The 20,097-nt window shown below is 45.6% G+C and overlaps 1 protein-coding gene across 2 annotated transcripts in view; it reads right to left on the bottom strand.

The window, feature by feature from the left end:
* The window catches only part of YME1L1 (YME1 like 1 ATPase), a 34,035-nt gene extending 14,525 nt beyond the window's left edge, over nt 1-19,510 (bottom strand). The window contains exons 1-6 of one of the 2 annotated variants that reach the window (XM_069959121.1): nt 19,336-19,510; nt 11,962-12,093; nt 11,372-11,537; nt 10,243-10,335; nt 9,997-10,106; nt 9,130-9,280 (exon numbers count right to left, since the gene is read on the bottom strand). In XM_069959121.1, coding sequence (XP_069815222.1) covers nt 9,130-9,280; nt 9,997-10,106; nt 10,243-10,335; nt 11,372-11,537; nt 11,962-12,093; nt 19,336-19,368 — 685 coding nt within the window. In that variant the 5' untranslated portion in view covers nt 19,369-19,510. The remainder of the gene's footprint in view (nt 1-9,129; nt 9,281-9,996; nt 10,107-10,242; nt 10,336-11,371; nt 11,538-11,961; nt 12,094-19,335) is intronic. The other variant, XM_069959120.1, reaches the window with a different exon arrangement.
* Between the last annotated feature and the right edge of the window lie 587 nt (nt 19,511-20,097).

The raw sequence follows: 20,097 nt of genomic DNA, 5'->3' as shown, positions 1-20,097 counted from the left end.
TATGAGCAGAATGACTCACAGGAGTCCTGGTTAGCGCTACAAACTGCCCAAAAGAACTATGAGACTCTTCTGAGAGAAAAAGCCCAACAGAGAATTTTTTTTCAGGGCCAGAGTAATTTCACTGCAGGGGGAAAACCCAATAAGATCTTGGCGAATATTCTCAAGGGCAATTTAGAGAAGGCCCCCTTCAGATCTTTGAAAACGCAGGGGGGGGTAATGGTAGATACGGATTTGGAGATTGAGGATGAGATTGTCTCCTTTTTTTCCAATCTCTATCAGTCAGAAGCCTCCCCCAGCACTGAGGAGCAATCATTATTTTTGAGCAAATTGGATTTACCAGCTTTGTCCTTGGAGCAGAGGGAGGGTCTGTGCGGAGATATCACCCTGGCGGAGCTCGGTGAGGCGCTCGGCTCTTTTGTAGGTAATTCCTCTCCGGGGTCGGATGGACTGCCGTTTCAGTTCTATAGGGAATTATCTGGTGTCGTCTTGCCCATTCTTTTGGATGTTTTTAATGAATCCTTGAGGGGAGGGAGGCTACCTCAGTCTATGAGAGAAGCTCACATAGTATTAATTAAAAAGAAGGGAAAGGATCCTCTTGAGATAACATCTTATCGCCCAATATCCCTCCTTAATACTGACGTTAAATTGCTAGCTAAAATTTTGGCTCGGAGGCTAAACTCCGTTATTACCAGCATTATTGGGGAAGAACAGGGAGGCTTTATGCCGCACAAAACAGTTCATGATAATATCCTAAAGGTATTCGCTGCCATCCAGTCAGATGGTCCTGGGCCCCGCTCCATCCTGTCACTCGATGCTACTAAGGCGTTTGACAGGGTGGAGTGGGGTTTTCTTTGGTCAGTTCTTGAAAAAATGGAGGTTAGTGGTTCCTTTTTAGACTGGGTTAAGTTGCTGTATTCCGACCCCACGGCTAGATTGATTATTAATGGTTCCCTTTCCCGTTCTTTCAGTTTGTCTAGAGGAACCCGTCAAGGGTGTCCTCTCTCCCCATTATTATTTGCAATTTACATGGAGCCTCTGGCGGAATGGGTAAGACGGCATGCGGAATTCCAGGGGTTTGGCCTTGGTGGCGACTCGAGTAAAATCCTACTTTATGCGGATGATGTTCTGTTGTTCATGAGAGAGCCGGTGAGAGCTCTTCCGGGGTTTGTCTCCGCACTAGAAGACTATGGTCGCTTTTCAGGCTTGGAGATTAATTGGGGGAAGTCTTGCCTGTTCCCATTAGACGAAGAAATAGAAGACCCTATAGGGAAAGTTAGGATTCTTAAAAAATCGGATGCATTAGAGTACCTAGGAGTGCTTATCACTAGAGATCCAGGGAAATATGGGCCTGCTAATCTGTTCCCATTTGAGCGGAATTTAGATAAGCGTATTAAAGTCTGGATCAGGCTTCCGCTTTCCATGGTGGATAGAGCTGCAATTATAAAATTGGTAGTTTTACCACAGCTGTTGTTCTTCTTCGGAGCCGCTCCAATCTGGATTAGCAACGCCTGGATCCGTCGGATCGAAGTGAAGCTTGGGAGCTTGATATGGGGCAGGAAGCGGGTTAGGCTGAAGTATTCTGCCTTCGCCGCTCCAAGCTGTAGAGGTGGCTTCGGCATGCCGAATCTTCGACTCTATTTTGTTGCTGCACATTTTTCACGTATTCTTAGGGGAACTAATTATGAGGTGTTTGCACAGTTATTGGTTTTGAGTAAACACGATAGCTGGTTTGAGTTGTTGGAGTCGGGAAATTTGGTGGAAGGAATCTTTAAAAGGATCCAATTTTGTGTGCTTATTAACAAGGTTTGGGTACATATTAAAAATATTTGCGGGATAATGGGGAGCACTTATCTCACCCCTATTTGGAATAACTCTTTTTTTCATTCTTTTCTTAATATCCCTAGTTCTTCTTTTTGGATAGGGAAAGGTATCACTCGGGTTGGCCAGATATTTGAAAATGGATCACTTATTAAGTTTCAGGTACTTAAGGAGATATATGGTTTGGATACTACTCACTGGTTTTTCTATAAACAATTAGAATTTGCAAAAATCCACTCTGGGGAGGCACTTGGCTTCAAAATTTGTAGCTCGGTTTTGTTTAATAGTTTGGTTGCTGATCCGGCATGCAAGAAGTCCCTTTCATTCATATATAAATTGCTGATTATGGAGGTGCCCTGCAAGGCAACAGATAAATGTTGGTCCAGGTGGAGCGGCCTCTTGGGAGATATAGGTGAGGAGGGGCGTGAGCGGATCCTTGGAAATCTAAATAAGGTATCCCTTTGTGAAGCCCATAAATTTATCCAGTTTAAATTGTTACATTGTGTCTATTACTCCCCTAGACAATGGAGCAGAATGGGTATCTCAGGAAAAGCTCAATGTCCCAAGTGCGATCTGGAAAATGCTGATATTGTGCACCTGCTTTGGTCCTGTTACAGTGTTGGGGAGTATTGGAAAGACGTTTGCGACATTCTTGATTGCAGGCTTCAATTGAAGATTCCCAGGGATCAGCTTACTTTAATCCTAGGAGATACTAGTGGTATTGTGAAACATGAGAAATTTATTATAAGGGCGCTGTTCTATGCTAGGTTAGTTATTCTTAGAAATTGGATAGCGGCCATTCCTCCTTCTGCCCGAGAATGGACTAACCTGGTTAATAAAATTATGTCTTACGAGCGTGTTTGGTATGCAAGGAAAAAAAATGGTGCTCGCAAATTTCAGTCTTTCTGGGGGAAATGGGCTCAGGAGGGGTAGGGTGGTTTTTTTTTTTTTTTTTTTTTTTTTTTTTTTTTTTTTTTCTCTCTCTGTCCAGGGGGGGTGGTGGGGGGGGGGGTATGTATAAAAATATTTGTTATGTGAGTAGGCAACTACGCTTTGCTGAAATGACATTTTTTGTATTTGGTATAATTATTGGAATTTTTCATAAATAAATAAGGATTAAAAAAAAAAAAAAGGTAAGTGTAAAAAGACCAAACACAGCAAGAAGAAACGTTTAGTGTACTCTCAAGCCTTGTAGAATCCCAAAGCGCCCCCTGGTGGTTGTAAAATTTAATCAAAAATTGGCAAAGATTTTTATTTTGTTTCCTGTACGAAAATTATCATGTGCAATAAAAAAGAGGATTTTTTACTCACCGTAAAATCTCTTTCTCGTAGTCTTCATTGGGGGACACAGATACCATGGGTATAGGCTGCTGCCACTAGGAGGCGCTGACACTAAGAGAAACAAAGGAAGTGACTCCTCCTGAGCAGGATATACCCGCCCACAGGCACTGAGCTAAACCAGTTTGTACAAGAGCAGTAGGAGAAGTCAAGAACAGGTAAAGTAGGAATAACACCAAAAACGGAGAAAACTACCATACCGAGGAAAAACCCCAAAAGAAAATGGGTGGGTGCTGTGTCCCCCAATGAAGACTACGAGAAAGAGATTTTACGGTGAGTAAAAAATCCTCTTTTCTCGTGCGTCTTATTGGGGGACACAGATACCATGGGACGTCCAAAAGCAGTCCATGGGGTGGGAAAGATAACCGCTAGACAAGAGCGCTTGGTGAGAAGGCACAGAATAGCACCAACACAACCATCAACTAGGAATAGAGCAAGGGATGATGCTGAATGCATCAGAGAAAACCCCTACAGGTCCGCAGCAAAGGAAAAAATGTCTAGTCCCTGGAGCAACGTGCTGCACGGCAGACAGAGTGGGTTGTGTCCGTCCTGGAAGCCAGCAACATGATGTAACATCGAGTCCAACAGAACTAGTAGGCTAGATGTGGGGAAAAAAAGCAGACGCCCAGCCAAGTGGGTGACCACAGGCGGCAGGGACTTACTCTGAGGTAGAATAGAATAAAAGGCAAATACAACCATGACGGGAGAGACTGGAAAATGTTTCATGGCACATAGAGGTCTAAGGCGTCAAATAAAGGAGAGAGAGGACTGAGCGTCTCTCATAGAAGGTGCCACATGAGATGCAGGAGAAGCTGCGTCCTTGACTATGGAGCTGGGAAGAATGGCCAGGCTGGAAGCTCCATGGGCCTAGGAGTACAGTCTTCACTGAGAAGACAAAACTTGAGCACAAGAGAAGCCATGGCCTATGACATGAGTTATCCCATCTGAGAAACACATGTTAATAAGAAGAATCAAGCTGTCCAAGCATAATGCAGTCCAGGGAAGGAAGGAAAAACAAGATCAGAATCTTGAGTAAGTTGTCCTGGAAGGAGTACAGTAGTACCTGGTACCCCGCAGTGCCCGGCAGAAAAGAGGAGCAGAGGAAAGCCGGTAAGCCGGGGAAAAAACAACTCCATGGGCTGTTAGAGCCTTAGAAAGGAGGTTGATCATATAAAACACTCCGCTCCAAGGAAGCCTAGAGGTACTCGAGAGCCTGGAGTCCCAGAAGAAAACTGTCAAGGGAGGTCAAGGTAAGGCTGATGGGCATGGGAGTTGTCACAGGACAATGGGCACAACAGGTAATACATAGACTAGAGTCCATATGTAAACTAGATCCAGAAACCAACGCCTCAAAGGGTGAGCAGAGACGTTGCTTGGTAAGAGCAGAACAGCAAATGTAAGTCCTGCCAGATTGGGCCAGTGAACAACCCTGTTTCCAAGGAGAGGAAACCCTTAAGGGATTAAGTTCTCAAGGAATCCACATGGGAGACAACATAAGGGAGGGGGATGGCCAGTCAACAACAAGACCAAGGACAAGGAATTCAAGCAGGAGTGCTCATAGAGGCCAGTGAGGGTCAGAAACCCACACCTGCCTGTCGGAAGAAGCTATTACGGAATAGCAGTCCTCAGGAGGATACTTATACTAAATATTCCATCCTCCTGGAGGAGGGAAGGGCTGCTTGAAGATTTTCTGACTGAGTGGTAAAAAACCAAACCCAGGATGGGGGGGGGTCATGCACAACAGTGCATTAAGCCAGGGAGAAGGAGTAATGGTGTAAGCGGGAGCACTGCAAAACCCTGAACTGAGAGCAATGCTTCATAGTCCATATGGCCAAGCAAGGACACCTGGAAAAGCTAGACCACGAAGAGACCATACACCTATGCTTAGGATGGTAGAGAAACAGTGCAGGCAGTAAACATGAAATCCTCACCCTGTGACACTGCAGCTGCCTAAGAGAGAAGACTAAATACTTGCCATGTTGGCCATAGGCAGATGCAGAAGGAGAAGTCCTAAAGTAGCACTGTGATAGACATGTAGGCAATTGATGTCCTACATACACCAGGGGTAGAAGAAAACCTTTTACTGTTTTACCTGAGGAGCAGAGAGGCCTCACTTCATCCAGATCAAAGAGGGGACGGCCTAAGCAATTCAAGCCATACTACTGGGGAACAGCCAGCGAGACAAATGCCAGAACATGGTAGTTATGCCCAGACAAAGGACAGAAGAACCACCCTGACAGTACCAGGATGAAATAGTGACCGGATCTGTATGCTGCCGGCCACTCAGAGGACCAGAGTATGAGAGTCCAACAGTCCAGGGGCAGGTAAAGCGAGGGGTTCTGTACCTCGTGTAGTGGGACACGTAGCAGGATGCTTGGGCTTTAGAAAGGATACAGCCCAAGAGGAATACAACAAGGTTACGCTGCCTGAGAGCAGGTAATGAGACTTGTTAGTGGAAACATATAGAAGACAACATGGTGTAGTAACAAGTTGCCCCATGATGATCCCCTGAAGTGACAGGCACAGATCATGGAAGTCCTACGAGGATGAAAGGTAATATACAGGGTAACACGAGCAGAGTAGCTGCAAGCAGTAAGTAACAGAAGACCAGCATTCAAGAGATACAAATACCTGGACTGGAAGCAGGTAATGTGCCTGGTCAGACCTGTAAACAGAAGCCTACAGTGTGTGCCCTGGGAGCAGGGAAGAGATCAGGACTGTGTCCCTATGTAAATGAGGACTGGATACGAGAACTGCCCAGCATCACCAGGATAGTGAGCAAACCTGAAGGTTGTGTATTACATCGTGTAACAGAATACCACAATCTGTGCACACCGAACTACAGGTAATGTAGTTGGAGCCATATCATGCAGCAGAGGGGAGAGGTCTGAATAACCTTGTACCACCACCTGGGAGGGGGTAACATGTCCAGTTCTATGTCTGTGACATCATGTAGTAAAGGAATCTATGTCATGAAGATGAGAGGCAGGTCTGAAGCACCGCCCGCTAATGGGTGATGTGAGTGACAGGACTGGAAGCTCTGAGTAACACCGGAACAACGACTGGCAATGGGTGATGAGTCTGGTCCCATAACCTGTCTAACAAACCATGTAGCAGACGGTTCTGTTGTGAGAGCACAGGAACACAGCATAGTAATAGGTAATGTGTCTGGTTCCATGTCCTGCTTGCGACATCATTTAGCAAAGGATTCTGCCTCAAGAACACAGTAGTCCCCTTAGGAACGGTAATGTGTCTGGTCTCATGTCCTGCTTGTGAAACCATGTAGCAGAGGGTTCTGCTCAGAGATAGTTTGTCAACGAGTAACGTGTCTGGTTCCATGTACATACCGTGACACTGTGTAGCAGAGGGTTCTGCTCAGGGCACAGATACACTGTCTGGAAACAGGTAACATGTCTGGTTCCGTGTACTTACCATGATACTGTGTAGCAGAGGGTTCTGCTCAGAGCACAGATACACTGTCTGGAAACAGGTAACGTGTCTGGTTCTGTGTACTTACCATGACACTGTGTAGCAGAGGGTTCTGCTCAGAGCACAGATACACTGTCTGGAAACAGGTAACGTGTCTGGTTCTGTGTACTTACCATGACACTGTGTAGCAGAGGGTTCTGCTCAGAGCACAGATACACTGTCTGGAAACAGGTAACGTGTCTGGTTCTGTGTACTTACCATGACACTGTGTAGCAGAGGGTTCTGCTCAGAGCACAGATACACTGTCTGGAAACAGGTAACGTGTCTGGTTCCGTGTACTTACCGTGACACTGTGTAGCAGAGGGTTCTGCTCAGAACACAGATACACTGTTTGGAAACAGGTAACATGTCTGGTTCCGTGTCCTGCTCGTGACACCGTGTAGCAGAGGGTTCTGCTCAGAGCACAGATACACCACCTGGATAGCGGGTAACGTGTCTGATTCCATGTACTTCTCGTGACACCATGTAGCAGAGGGTTCTCAGAGCACAGATACGCCACCTGATAGCGGGTAATGTGTCTGGTTCCATGAACATCTCGTGACACCATGTAGCAGAGAGTTCTCAGAGTACAGATACACCGCCTGGATAGCGGGTAACGTGTCTGGTTCCATGTACTTCTCGTGACACCATGTAGCAGAGGGTTCTGCTCAGAGCACAGATACACCGCCTGGATAGCGGGTAACGTGTCTGGTTCCATGAACTTCTCGTGACACCATGTAGCAGAGGATCTCACTGAGGGCACAGAAACACTGTATGGTGATGGGGAATATGTCTGTGCGTATGTGGTTGGAGGGGAACCAGAGTGTCTGTATATAAGTATTAATGTAATCTTATATATATATAAAATCTGACACAGAGGTGTCAACCAGCACCAAAAATGCTGGATCTGCAGACCAAGGGTTGCTGGAACATTATATGGAACATTGGCCATAATAAAACATGATGCAAGCCATTCTCATATATGTAATGGTGTAATAACCACTTCCACCAGTAGGTGGCAGGAGAGATGCATCAAGTGTCCCAAGCTGCTGGAATAGAAGGGTAGTGTGTGTGGTAGTTCCATCAGGAGACCGCACACACACACATGGCAGGGGGAGGGGGAAGCAGCATCCCTCAGTGCAGGCTCTGGAGAGAGCCAAAAGGGGGAATGCCACGGTCCGCGCTGCACCCGAAAAGGGGCGGGGCCTACCGGGAGGGGGCGGAGCATCTTACTGTGAAGGCTCCACGGAGAGCCACAGGTAAGATTAAGGTGGGATGCTGAGGCCCACCCGACTCCCGAAGGGGGCGGGGCCTGCCGGGAGGGGGCGGAGCATTCCAGTGCTGGCTCCACAGTTAAGAAAAAAGGCGCAATTCTCCGGGCCGCGCGGCACCCGGAAGGGGCGGGGCTTACCTGAGAAGGCGGGGCATCCCCAGAGCAGGCTCCAGTGAGAGCCAAACATAATGAGAGGTAATGAAGAGGGCCGCGCAGCGCCCGAAAAGGGGCGGGGCATATCAGGAGGGGGCGGAGGTAGCCCTGTGTGTACTCTGGAGAGCCACAATATAGGGAAAAAAGGGCAGGATGCCGCGGCACCCGGTAAGGGGCGGGGCTTAGGGAAAAGGGGCGGAGCATCCTTTAGTATGGTCTCTAGAGCCACATGAAAAGGAAAAGTGCGGGAAGCTGCGGCCTGCGCAGCACCCAGTCAGGGGAGGAACATCCCTCACAGTGGCACCCAGAGAGAGAGACACTAATAAAAATAAAATGGTGGAGAGGGCTGGCCTGCTACCGACTGAGGGGAGAGGAGTATCTGCCTGGGGAGGGCTGCAAGTGACTGGAGAGGGAGAGCTGCCTATGTGGAGTAAAATGGCGGCCTGGGAGGGAGGGCAGGGGGAATATACTCACCTATATAGGAGCACATACTCACCATTGTCGTCTTCAGCCGGTGGGTGCCTCACCTTAACGCGCCAAGCTTTGGGGGGCGAGGCGGGAAGGGGCTGTGCGGATACAGAGTCCGCAGAAAGGCGACCAGATAGTCAGACTGATCTGGGGCCCTGGTGTCACGTTGCCGGCCGGTGGCGACCGAGGGGTCACAGCCCATTTACATTTATGGTCTGTTCCCTGGTCGCATAGTGGGGGGATCAGGGTGAGTTTTAGATAACCCACCGTGCCCAAGAATCCATAGGACCTAGAAGGAAAAAGAAAAACCAACTAACTAAACATAAAGGAAGAAACTGGTCTGGAGAACCCAGACCTGTGTCTGCCTCCTACTGACACTAAGCTAAACTGGTTTAGCTCAGTGCCTGTGGGCGGGTATATCCTGCTCAGGAGGAGTCACTTCCTTTGTTTCTCTTAGTGTCAGCGCCTCCTAGTGGCAGCAGCCTATACCCATGGTATCTGTGTCCCCCAATAAGACGCACGAGAAAAAATATATATATACATGAAAATAAAATCCTTGCAACAATTTCTTTAAGTTCCTCCCCCAGCAGTAAAGCTTGCTATTTCCATACCAGTGGTCCTCTGAGTGAGGGCTTGAGCTTTCAGGAAACCCTCAGCAAAGCCGTTCTTGAAAGCATCCTGCTGCGATTCTGGAACATTCTTATTTTTAACAATCTTGTCCAAGTTTTCTACATCGGGAACTCTGTCCCTCATCAGGAATCCCTTAAACATAAACAAAAAAACCTATAGACATTTTCACAAGCAGAACAAAAAACCCACCAGTCTGTATACTAACCAAATAAATGCAACAGTAGGAGGGCTGCCAGTTTTTCATCAGTCAAAATAAATAAATAAATCTGCTAAATCAACTGGTGCCAGAGATTTTACTTCTATTAAAAAAATCTCAAGTCTTCCAGAACTTATCAGCTGCCTTATGTCCAGGAAGTGGCGTATTCTTTCCAGTCTGGAGAGCAGGAGAGTTTTTCTATGGGGATTTGCTGCTGCTCTGGACCGTTCCTGGCATGGACAGAGGTGGCAGCAGAGAGCATTGTGTCAGACTGGAAAGAATACACCACGTCCTGCAGGACATACAGTAGCTGATAAGTACTGGAAGACTTGACATTTTTTTTTTTTAAATAGAAGTAAATTACAAATCTCACAAGTTGATTTAGGGTACAAACCCACACACCGTATATGCAGCGTATTTGCTGCGTATACGGTGTTTGGGTTTATACCCTTAAAAGAAAATATTTTTGGTAAACTACCCCTTTTAAATTAAACAGAAGGTTTCTGCACAAAACCAGATAAAGTAATCGCTCCAACCTAAACCTGACCATTACTATAGTAACTATATATATATATATATATATATATATATATATATATATATATATATATATATATATATATAATAGATAGACTGTGACACTTGTACATACTTTCATGAATGAAGGGGTGGCATTTTCTGCTGCAGCAATGCGCTCAGAGGTGGACTGCAGACGTCTGTCTCTTGTCTTCAGAGTCTTGAATCCCCGAGACTGTATATAACCTAAGAGGAATATCATGTAAATCACATTACAGCTACAGGTTTACATTCAAGCTGCTCTGATGTCTGGTAATGTATCAAGTTCTTTGTATATCTGATTGCAAAACAATCAAGTCCGCAAACATAGAGGTGGTCTTACCCGGCCAACGCTGGAGGTCTGTGCCGACGTGTTTCAGCGGGCTAGGCTGCTGCATGGAAAATGGTCGCAGAGCACTGAAAGGGCTTGGATACCCTAAAAAAAGAAAAATGGGAATGAATTCAAGCTGAAATTACATGTGTGATTATAAAGCTCATAAAACTATAGTGATGGAGCCTGCACCTAGGCTGCCAGGGACATTTCTGTATTCTATTGGACAACATATCAGGGAACCTCTGCTTAATAACAAACCAATAAGCAAATTCCAATTACATCAGTGTTCATATAAAAGCATTGTGTTCATAGAATGGATTGTCACCCAGCTGTCACTTATGGACTGTCACTCAGCTATAGGTCATTCTGCTATTTCTAACCAATATGTTTACATATGCACAAACAGGACTGCCACCAGGGGGAGCCAGAGGAATCTATACTCTTAGGATGTCGATTTTTTTTTTTTTTTACTGACTTTAATAGAATCTCCTATAAAGAGTCACATTAAAAAGTGATGTACCAGGTCAAGTATTTTTCTGTGCGTTTTTTTCTTCTGATGTGAACAGTCCCCTACTGTGCTCAGCGCTAATCTAATAGAAGCCTGGTGTTGATGAAATTGTAGGAATCTTTTTTTTTTTTTTCTATCAAACTATCTATTCAAAATTTTGGACATGTTTTTGATTAAGTATTACCTGTCCCCACTCCTGATCTGTTTAGCAAACACAAGCAACGGTCATGAAATTACATTACTTGAGCATCTTTCCTTATAGCTCTGTGACTTGACGTTCCTCAACTATTATTGCCAGAAAATGAGGACTTAAAGTGAATGTATCATCTAGATTTTCTTTTACCGATTATAGTCAGATACTAAAACTTGTTCTTTTATTCTAATCTGTTTCTATTTTCTGGCTGTCATTTTTTCCCCATTTCCCTTTTTGCACATTGTTATGGGGGCGGCCATCTTGTCTGAGCAGTTTTTAATTGCTTGTGCATTGCATGTATTTGCTAAACCAGACTGCTCGGGAGTGGTGACCGATCCCCCCTCTAAGTATGTGTGAGAAATCTGTCATTGCCGCCATTTGTGATACTAGGCTGTAAGACAAAACCAACATGTTTCTACAGTCCAGGTTGTACTCACCATTTTTATTTTCAAAGAAAGATTCTGCAGATACGTAGGACGTATACCAGCCGGAGGAGGTTTTCTTTTTATCGGAGACAAAGCCAGGAAGAAGCTTGTTCAGCAGTGTATCAAGGTCTGTGGTCTTCAACTCGGACAAGCCCAGGTCCCTGAGATTTAAAAGGGTCTAGAAAGAAAAAAAAAAAAAAAAAAAAAGAGGGGGGGGGGGGGGGATTTTTTACAATGACAGACTGATCAAGAAAGTTTAAGCCTGAGTTCACACTACATTTTTTTCATCAGTTTTTTTCAAAAACGGATGGAAAAAATAGATGCATGTGTGCACATTTGTTTTGATCCCTTTTTCCAGTGAATTATGTTATAGAATAAAAAAACGAATCCTTTTTTTTAACGTACGCAAAAACTTAGTCAACCTCATTATTGTGTCCGTTAAAAAAACGGATCCGTTTAGATCCTTTTTTTTTTATAATGAAATTCAATGGAAAAACAGATCAAAACACACATGCACACACGTGGAAAAAACGGATTGCAAAAACATAGTGTGAACCCAGCCTTACACACTGATGATGCAGCCAATGGAGAGTCCCACGTACCTCAGCGCTGTAGGCTTCAGAGTCAGGGGTCACTTCGCGCTGTAGAACCTGGGTGGAGGCCGAGCTGGGGAAGTATACTGCAGTCTTTGGAGAGTGGAAGGCAGTGATAAGGTGGCTCAATGGTACTGTAACCTACGAAGAGGAAAGAGGAGATATTCACCAGAGTCCGATACTGATTGTTTAACAGTAGCGCTTGTAGACAATATAATCTAATAACGTGTCACTACTAGCGTATGCCACCCCTTAGTGATCGGCGGGGATCCAGGCAGCCACAACCTGACAATAAGCGGCGGCACTGCACGTCGCACACCGCATGCAGTCTCCATCTTTGCACAGTATGGCTTCCATCTTTACAGGTAAGTAATATGAGCAGATGATTTGTGAAGCATTGAGAGTACATCACATCCACATTACCTTCCATGCACAGGAATAAAAAAAATACAATATATGAGATGAGGATTAATAAATACGTCACTGGAAACCTCAGTGTGTGGCGGCTCTATATCAGATATCGATTTCACATACAAGTGTAACAGGATCCCGTGTGGGTCGGTTACACAAGATGACGGGACTTTGACACAGAGAAGAGAGATACTGTCAGACAGGAGGCGGGTAAGGTCACACAGCCGGAGCGCCATCACCTGATCGCCTGTCACATTCCCCGGGTGCAGGCACAGACCGGCAGCTCCACTGTCTGACATAGCAGAGCTGAGCAATACAATAATACACAGGGGAATGGCTGTTATTAAAGTATTGTATTGCCCCCCTCAAAGGCTATATAAAGGTACCGATATACACTTATTAAGGAAATGTACATAAAGGGTTTTTTTCCCTGCACTTACTACTGCATCAAGCCTTCACTTCCTGGATAACATGGTGATGTCACTTCCCGGATAACATGGTGATGTCACTTCCTGGATAACATGGTGATGTCACTTCCTGGATAACATGGTGATGTCACGACCTGACTCCCAGAGCTGTGCGGCTGTGGCTGCTGGAGAGGATGATGGCAGGGGGACACAGGGCACTGGAGGGACAATGAGCATCCCCCTGCCATCATCCTCTCCAGCAGCCACAGCCCGCACAGCTCTGGGAGTCGGGTCGTGACATCACCATGTTATCCAGGAAGTGACATCACCATGTTGACCAGGAAGTGACATCACCATGATGACCAGGAAGTGACATCACCATGTTGACCAGGAAGTGACATCACCATGTTGACCAGGAAGTGACATCACCATGTTGACCAGGAAGTGACATCACCATGTTGACCAGGAAGTGACATCACCATGTTGACCAGGAAGTGACATCACCATGTTGACCAGGAAGTGACATCACCATGTTGACCAGGAAGTGACATCACCATGTTGACCAGGAAGTGACATCACCATGATGACCAGGAAGTGACATCACCATGATGACCAGGAAGTGACATCACCATGATGACCAGGAAGTGACATCACCATGATGACCAGGAAGTGAAGCCTTGATGCAGTAGTAAGTGCAGGGAAAAAGCACTTTATGTGCATTTCCCGTAAGAAGTGTATGCTGGGGATTTGTATAACTTTTGGGAGGCAATACAATACTTTAATAAAAATTTTTGCCGGACTTCTCCTTTAAGACGACTATTTAAAAAAAAAAAATGCCCAGAATACTGATGACAAACCTTATCTAACCATGGACACACGTTTTTCTGTTGAGAGGTCCGCATTAAAGTGCCATACAATGTCTCTCCCATCTGATCTTCAGATCAGGAAAGACTGACGCAACTCCATGTTAGCCAGTACTACTGCCCAGCGGCATCACATCCGTCCTGTACCACATACAGGACCCATTCGAACTATGAGGACACATGCACAATACTAGCCAGGTAAATGCACCTCAGCAACTTTATAAAAGAAACCTCTATGCATTTAGCTTTCTATGTGAAGTGACAGGTGTTCAGATTTCCTTTATTTCATCCTTTTATATAAAATCTGCTGACACATCAATCACCTATCTACTGTTATAAGGCTAATACATAAAAACACTATATACACAGCATTACACTGTATTAGCTCCATAGCCAGGTGGCCATTGGTGTACGTTCCCCCATTCTTAAGTACCCGCTGTATGGAGATATAGGTTATGGATGGGTAATAGATGATCCAGATCGGTAAACTCCCATAACATGTGACCTGTCAGGGGACACCTGGGATCTGAAGCAGTGAAACAGGAGACAACTGTGTTAGTGTAAGCAGCGTCCCACCCCGTGTACAACTGACCATGTAATGGGGACCACCAACTAAGATCAACAGGCTAATGGTCCTTTTAGACGGAACGATTATCGCTCAAATTTGCACGATAACTATCGCATTTGAGAGATAAACGTTCCGTGTAAACACAGCGAACGATCAAGCGACGAGCAAGAAACCGTTCATTTTGATCTTTCAACATGTTCTCAAATCGTCGTTAATCATTCGCAAAAAAATTCGCAGATCGTTCAGTGTAAACATTCTTTCAACGATTTCACCTGTGTGTGAGATAGGCTTAAAAAGCGATCGCAAAACGATTTTTCCGTACGATTCCGTTTAAACGCTGATTGTTATTAAAAAACACATTGTTCATTCAAAATCGTTAATCGTACGATCGGGCCAATTATCATCAGGCGAAGGACCATATTGTGCCCAAGCACGTGGGCTGTGGCCTACTATGTCTATAGACGTTTGGCTTGAAGAGAATATAAACCGGCTCCTGGACGGGTCGACCTGGTTCAGAGCTTTTACAGTACACTGTCTCACCCCGCAGGGTCACCTACAAATATGCAGAGAATGTCTCAGATTCTAAAAAGCAAATGTGTGAACAGCCAGCAATGTAACCTGAGCAGCTACCAACACAGTGCGAGAATACAAGAGAGCGGATGTAGAGCTCCGGTACCCGGTCGCTTCCTGGTGTCTGACATGGGTCCGAGACGTGACGTCTTTAGCTTTGGCTGTCCAAGCATGATGGGAATTGTGGTTTTGCAACAGCTGAAAGGCCTCGACACCTGCGATCACCAGTTTCCCCCCCTATCCTATGGGCGGCAGGGGACGTTCACCATGAGAATACCTGTCCTCGCATTATCCCAATCTCACACGTCGGATAGATCTGTGCTTGCCATCAGTGAATAGGAACATTGACGCTGCTCACACTCACAGCTGGGCATCTGGTACAATTGTATCACGTATAAGGAACTAGCTGTTTTACCAAGACTAGAAACAATAACAAAACGTAAAAAAAACAATATGACCGCACCTAGTATCCAGCTTCCTTATGTTGTTTCGCAGGTTTCCTGAGACGAGAGCTTTGGAGAGTTACGAGGTGTTACAAGAACTAACACGACGGACATTTTATAAAACGTTTGTCATCCGTCTGCACCCGCCCTATAACGCCCGGCTACAGGGAAGTAAGGGCCACTATGCTATCTAGATATCACCCAACACTTATAGCAAACATATCCATAGATGCGTATAGGACCAAACAAAGGAAGAGAGACACCTTTGTGCGTTCACAGACATTGTTTGGTATTGTGGAGAGCGGGACAAGTCTTTACTGTGTACAGCTGCTGCGCGGCCATATTTTGTAGCAGAGAATCCTGGGGGTGCTCGCATTGTATGGTCAGCTCTCCTGCCACACAGCACCAAAACCTCTGTAAGCACACAGTGACATTATACTGACTGTATAGTTACATAACAGAGTATTGTCTCCTGGTAAGCTTCAGAGCTGATAATAGAGTTAGCTAAAATGTATAATATAATTAGTCTAAGGTAATGGCCCTTATCATACAACCGGCATGATGGACAGATGTTTTACCTTGTGTGAGAAAGCATGGAGGGAGCATGGACCACAGTCGGGCCATATGTATAACTATGATTTAAACATAGAAAAATAATGCGAGTATATTGTAAATCTTCTTGGGATCATGACCCGTTGATTTTGTATGCTTTTTAAAGGGGTAGTAAACGGGTTTTTTTCCACTAAATAACACACGTTACAAAGTTATACAACATTGTAATGTGTGTTATTTATGTGAATGGCCCCCTTCCCCATGTTTCCACCCCCTGCCGCTAGACCTGGAAGTGTAATTCTGCATACTCACAGAATTACTGTCGACCACTTCAGTAACGGCCGCCATCTTGGGCCGAATACGTCACTCTTCAGGGGGGCGGCCTGACTTCTCCCGCCCTCCCTCATGCCAGCCCCCTCCAGCGCGTCATCAGCTGCTCAGCCACGATTGGGGCTACAGCCAATCTATATCCATGGGCTCATGCTGCCTGCAGATATCCTCCATGTGACAATATGTTACACAACCAGCACTTTCTTTGTGCTCCGTCCATACATAAGTGTCTGGTACAGATGAGTAGGCGGCTTCACTAGGGTTCATGTGCGGATGAACGATCGGCTTATAAATCCTGTTATCTGTCTGCTCCATGGAGAAGATGGATACAGCCCCAGGACCAGCTGAAAAACATGGATACAGCCATAGCCTTAAAGGGGGTTATCCAGAGCTACAAAAACATGGGCACTTTTCCCCCTACTGTTGTCTCCAGTTCAGGTGCAGTTTGCAATTAAGCTCCATTTACTTCAATGGAACTGAGTTTCAAAATCCCACCCAAACTGGAGACAACAGTAGGGGGAAAGTGGCCATGTTTTTGTAGCGCTGGATAACCCCTTTAAGGCTGTAGCTAAGGTTTCCAGCAGCTCCTTTGGCTGTAACCAACCTGTCCAAAGAGAGGGAAGAAGCCGAACGTTCAGCACTGTATGAACCTCAAAGGGGTATTCCACTGAAACATAACTTTTTATACATTTCTTCCCATGGTGAGACTAACAATTCCTTCCATACTTGTTATTATCTATTCAGTCTCCTTCCCCCAGTTCTGAGCTGCTGCTTTTTGCCAAAGACACAAAAATCTGTGTGTGAGCTTTTCTCTCCATCTCCCCCTCCTCCTCCCCCCTATCGAGACGGCTGATGTAAACAAGTCCCTATCTGCAACTTTGAGGCTTCTTTGTAATGCTGGAAAGGTTAATCACATCAGCAACTTGACCTCAGATTAACCCTGCCAACACTACAAAGACGCTACAATATTGCAGATACAGCCAGTCAGGGACTTGTTTACATCAGCTGTCTCAAAAGGGAGGGGGGGGAGGGGGAGACAGAGAGAAAAGCCCACACACAGGTTTTTGTGTCTTCAGCAGAAAGCAGCAGCTGAGAACTGGGGGGAGGAGACTGAATAGATAATAACAAGAATGGTTGTAAGGGTATGTTCAAAGTATATTCCATGGACTCTTCTTAAAAGTGACTGTACCACCAGGCCCAGGCTGAAGCACTGGAGGCGGACCGACCCACCCCCAGTGGGAAGAAACCCCAGCCCCTCCATGACGTGACTCCATTAAAATCAATGGAACTTTATCATAGAGGGGCTGGGGTTTTTTTCCCACTAAGGGTGGGTCAGCCCGCCTCCAGTGCTTCAGCCTGGGCCTGGTGGTACAGTCACTTTAAAGTTCCACCTGTCCCATTGATTCAATAGGTGCAGTGGGGACCCTCGCACTAGCCAGTCCCCCAACCCCCAACCCCCATCCCCCAAAGGACGTACGGGGATCAGTGTTATTTTGGGCAAGTTCCCAGGACCGGGACCGTCGGACACCGTGGGGGGGTGCAGTGAGTGTCCACTTGAACAGGAGTTATGGAGCAGGTGGATGTCGCTGACCCCTCGGGATCTCAGCCATGCACAGTGTGAGGGGAGGCTCCAGCTCAAGCCAGAGGGATGTGACTTCTTCCTGGACATTACCAACTAGTGAGTGAGGGGACAAAACCTGGGGGGGATGTGTATTATATATGTGTGTGTGTATATATATAGACATGTGTATATATGTATCATGTATGTGCATAGATATGTGTATAGGTGTATATATGTATTATGTATGTGTATGGACATGTGTATAGGTGTTAGAGATGAGCGAACCTGCTGAGGTTCAGGTTCGTATGAACCTGAACTCTCGGCATCTGATTCCCGCTGTCTGCTCGCTCCGTGGAGAGGGTGGATACAGCCTGAGGACCGCCTGGAAAACTGGGATACAGCCATAGCCATAATCCCAGTTTTCCCAGGTGGTCCTCCCGCTGTATCCCAGTTTTCCAGGCGGTCCTCCGGCTGTATCCACCCTCTCCACAGAGCGGCCAGACAGCGGGAATCAGATGCCGAGAGTTCAGGTTCATACAAACCCGAACCTCAGCAGGTTCGCTCATCTCTAATAGGTGTATCAGTGTGTGTGTAATTAATAAATATATATATATATATATATATATATATATATATATATATTATGTGTGTACAGACATGTGTAGAGATGTATCAGTGCATACATAGACATATACAGACAGTATATATGGGGGTGTATATGGACATGACCAACTAGCGAGTGACGGGGAGGGGACCAGACACGGGGGTATGTGTATACGTGTATCAGGATAGATATATGTGTGTATAGCACCCACCAGCCCCCGCTCTGGTGCAGCGGGGCCCTTCCCCCTAGGGCCTGCCAGTACAGTGGCACAATAACTCCCAGGATTATGCATGGAGATTGAGGGGAATTAAAAAAGTGAAAAAAAAAAAAAAGTTTTTAAAAATGTTAAAAAATTCATAATAGAATCCCTCTTTTTTCAAAAAAGTAAAAAATAATAAGAAACATATCTGACATTATTGCTGCGTAATTGTCCGAACTATATAAGATGGAACATAATGTAATTATATTTGTATTTTTACGCATTTTTTTTCCCCAAAACTTTATTAAGTATCGAATTGGTATCGAGCATCGAAATAAAAAAAAGTCTGGTATCGGTATTGAACTTATAATTGTGGTATTGTCACATCACTACAAGGGACCTCAGTGTGTGTGTGGGGGGGGGCCCAGTGGTCCCCGATCAGCTAGATTATATTATATGTATTATCATAAACATAGAAAAGCACAAAATACAATCCACACCAGTAAGGGTTAAACCAGTAATAAATATATATTATATATATATATATATATATGGGACAAAAGGTCATGGTGACAACTATATCCTGCAAAATTTGTTCCCTTCAACTTTCCCCTGCCAATTGCTTTCCAGCTGTCGCAAACTACAACTCCCATCATGCCCTGGGCATGATGGGAGTTGTAGTTTTGCGACAGCTGGAAAGCCACTGGTTGGGTGACAGTTGCCAGTGACATAATAAACAACCTCTGCCCAGCTGACAGACTACAACCCCCAGCATGGCCGCTGACTCTGTCTCAAACGTCACTACGTCACTCTAGGGGCACAGCGTCAGCGGATCCTTCTAGAAGAACATGACGCCACCACGTGATGTCACTCACCTGCGGCTGCACCGTGGTGCTGAGCGAGAACATGGCGTCCGCACACCGGGGAGGAGTTCAACCCGGTTTTTCACTGGATCTCCGGCCACTTGTCTGCGAGCCGGCGGCGTGATGTAACAAAGGTGACCAGGATAACCCGGCAGCCAGGAACTTCCGGGTCGGAGACGTCACTTCCGGATCTTGCTAAAGCTGCTGTCACTATGGTGACAGCTGGGCATTGGTGGAGGTGTGCGCCTCCTAGTGGTGGCTTGTGGTTGATGAACTCTGCCTAGAGCACTCAGGCACTACACAAAACTACAATTCCCATCATGCCTAGGCAGCCAAAGCTTTGGCTGTGCAGGCATGATGGGAATTGTAGTTTTGCAACAGGAAACACATTAAAGAATAGTATAAAGGAGAATAAATCTATACGAGTCCCTTATATTCCCTTATTTAGTAACAAGAAAATATTTTTTTTCATTTTTCTTTTATGTGGTTTTCAAATATAAATTTGCCAATCTTATACTTGATCGGCAGGGTTCAATTCAATGTAACTATGGACATCACTGCGGTCACAGAGACACGAAAGAGAGCGAGATGGCGGTCAGGGACTATTCATCACCGTTTATCAGGCAGGCATGCCTATATATTTACCAAAAGTCCAGATTTTGAAGGGACAATACTGTAAACTGGACCTTTCAGAACAGAGATTAACCCTTTGAGGACCAGGCCCAAAATCACCCAGTGGACCGCGCAAATTTTGATCTTAGTGCTTTCGTTTTT

Source organism: Dendropsophus ebraccatus, chromosome 2, assembly GCF_027789765.1.
Source record: "Dendropsophus ebraccatus isolate aDenEbr1 chromosome 2, aDenEbr1.pat, whole genome shotgun sequence".
In the NCBI taxonomy this organism is placed as follows: domain Eukaryota; kingdom Metazoa; phylum Chordata; class Amphibia; order Anura; family Hylidae; genus Dendropsophus; species Dendropsophus ebraccatus.
This window is presented reverse-complemented; position numbering and strand designations above follow the sequence as displayed.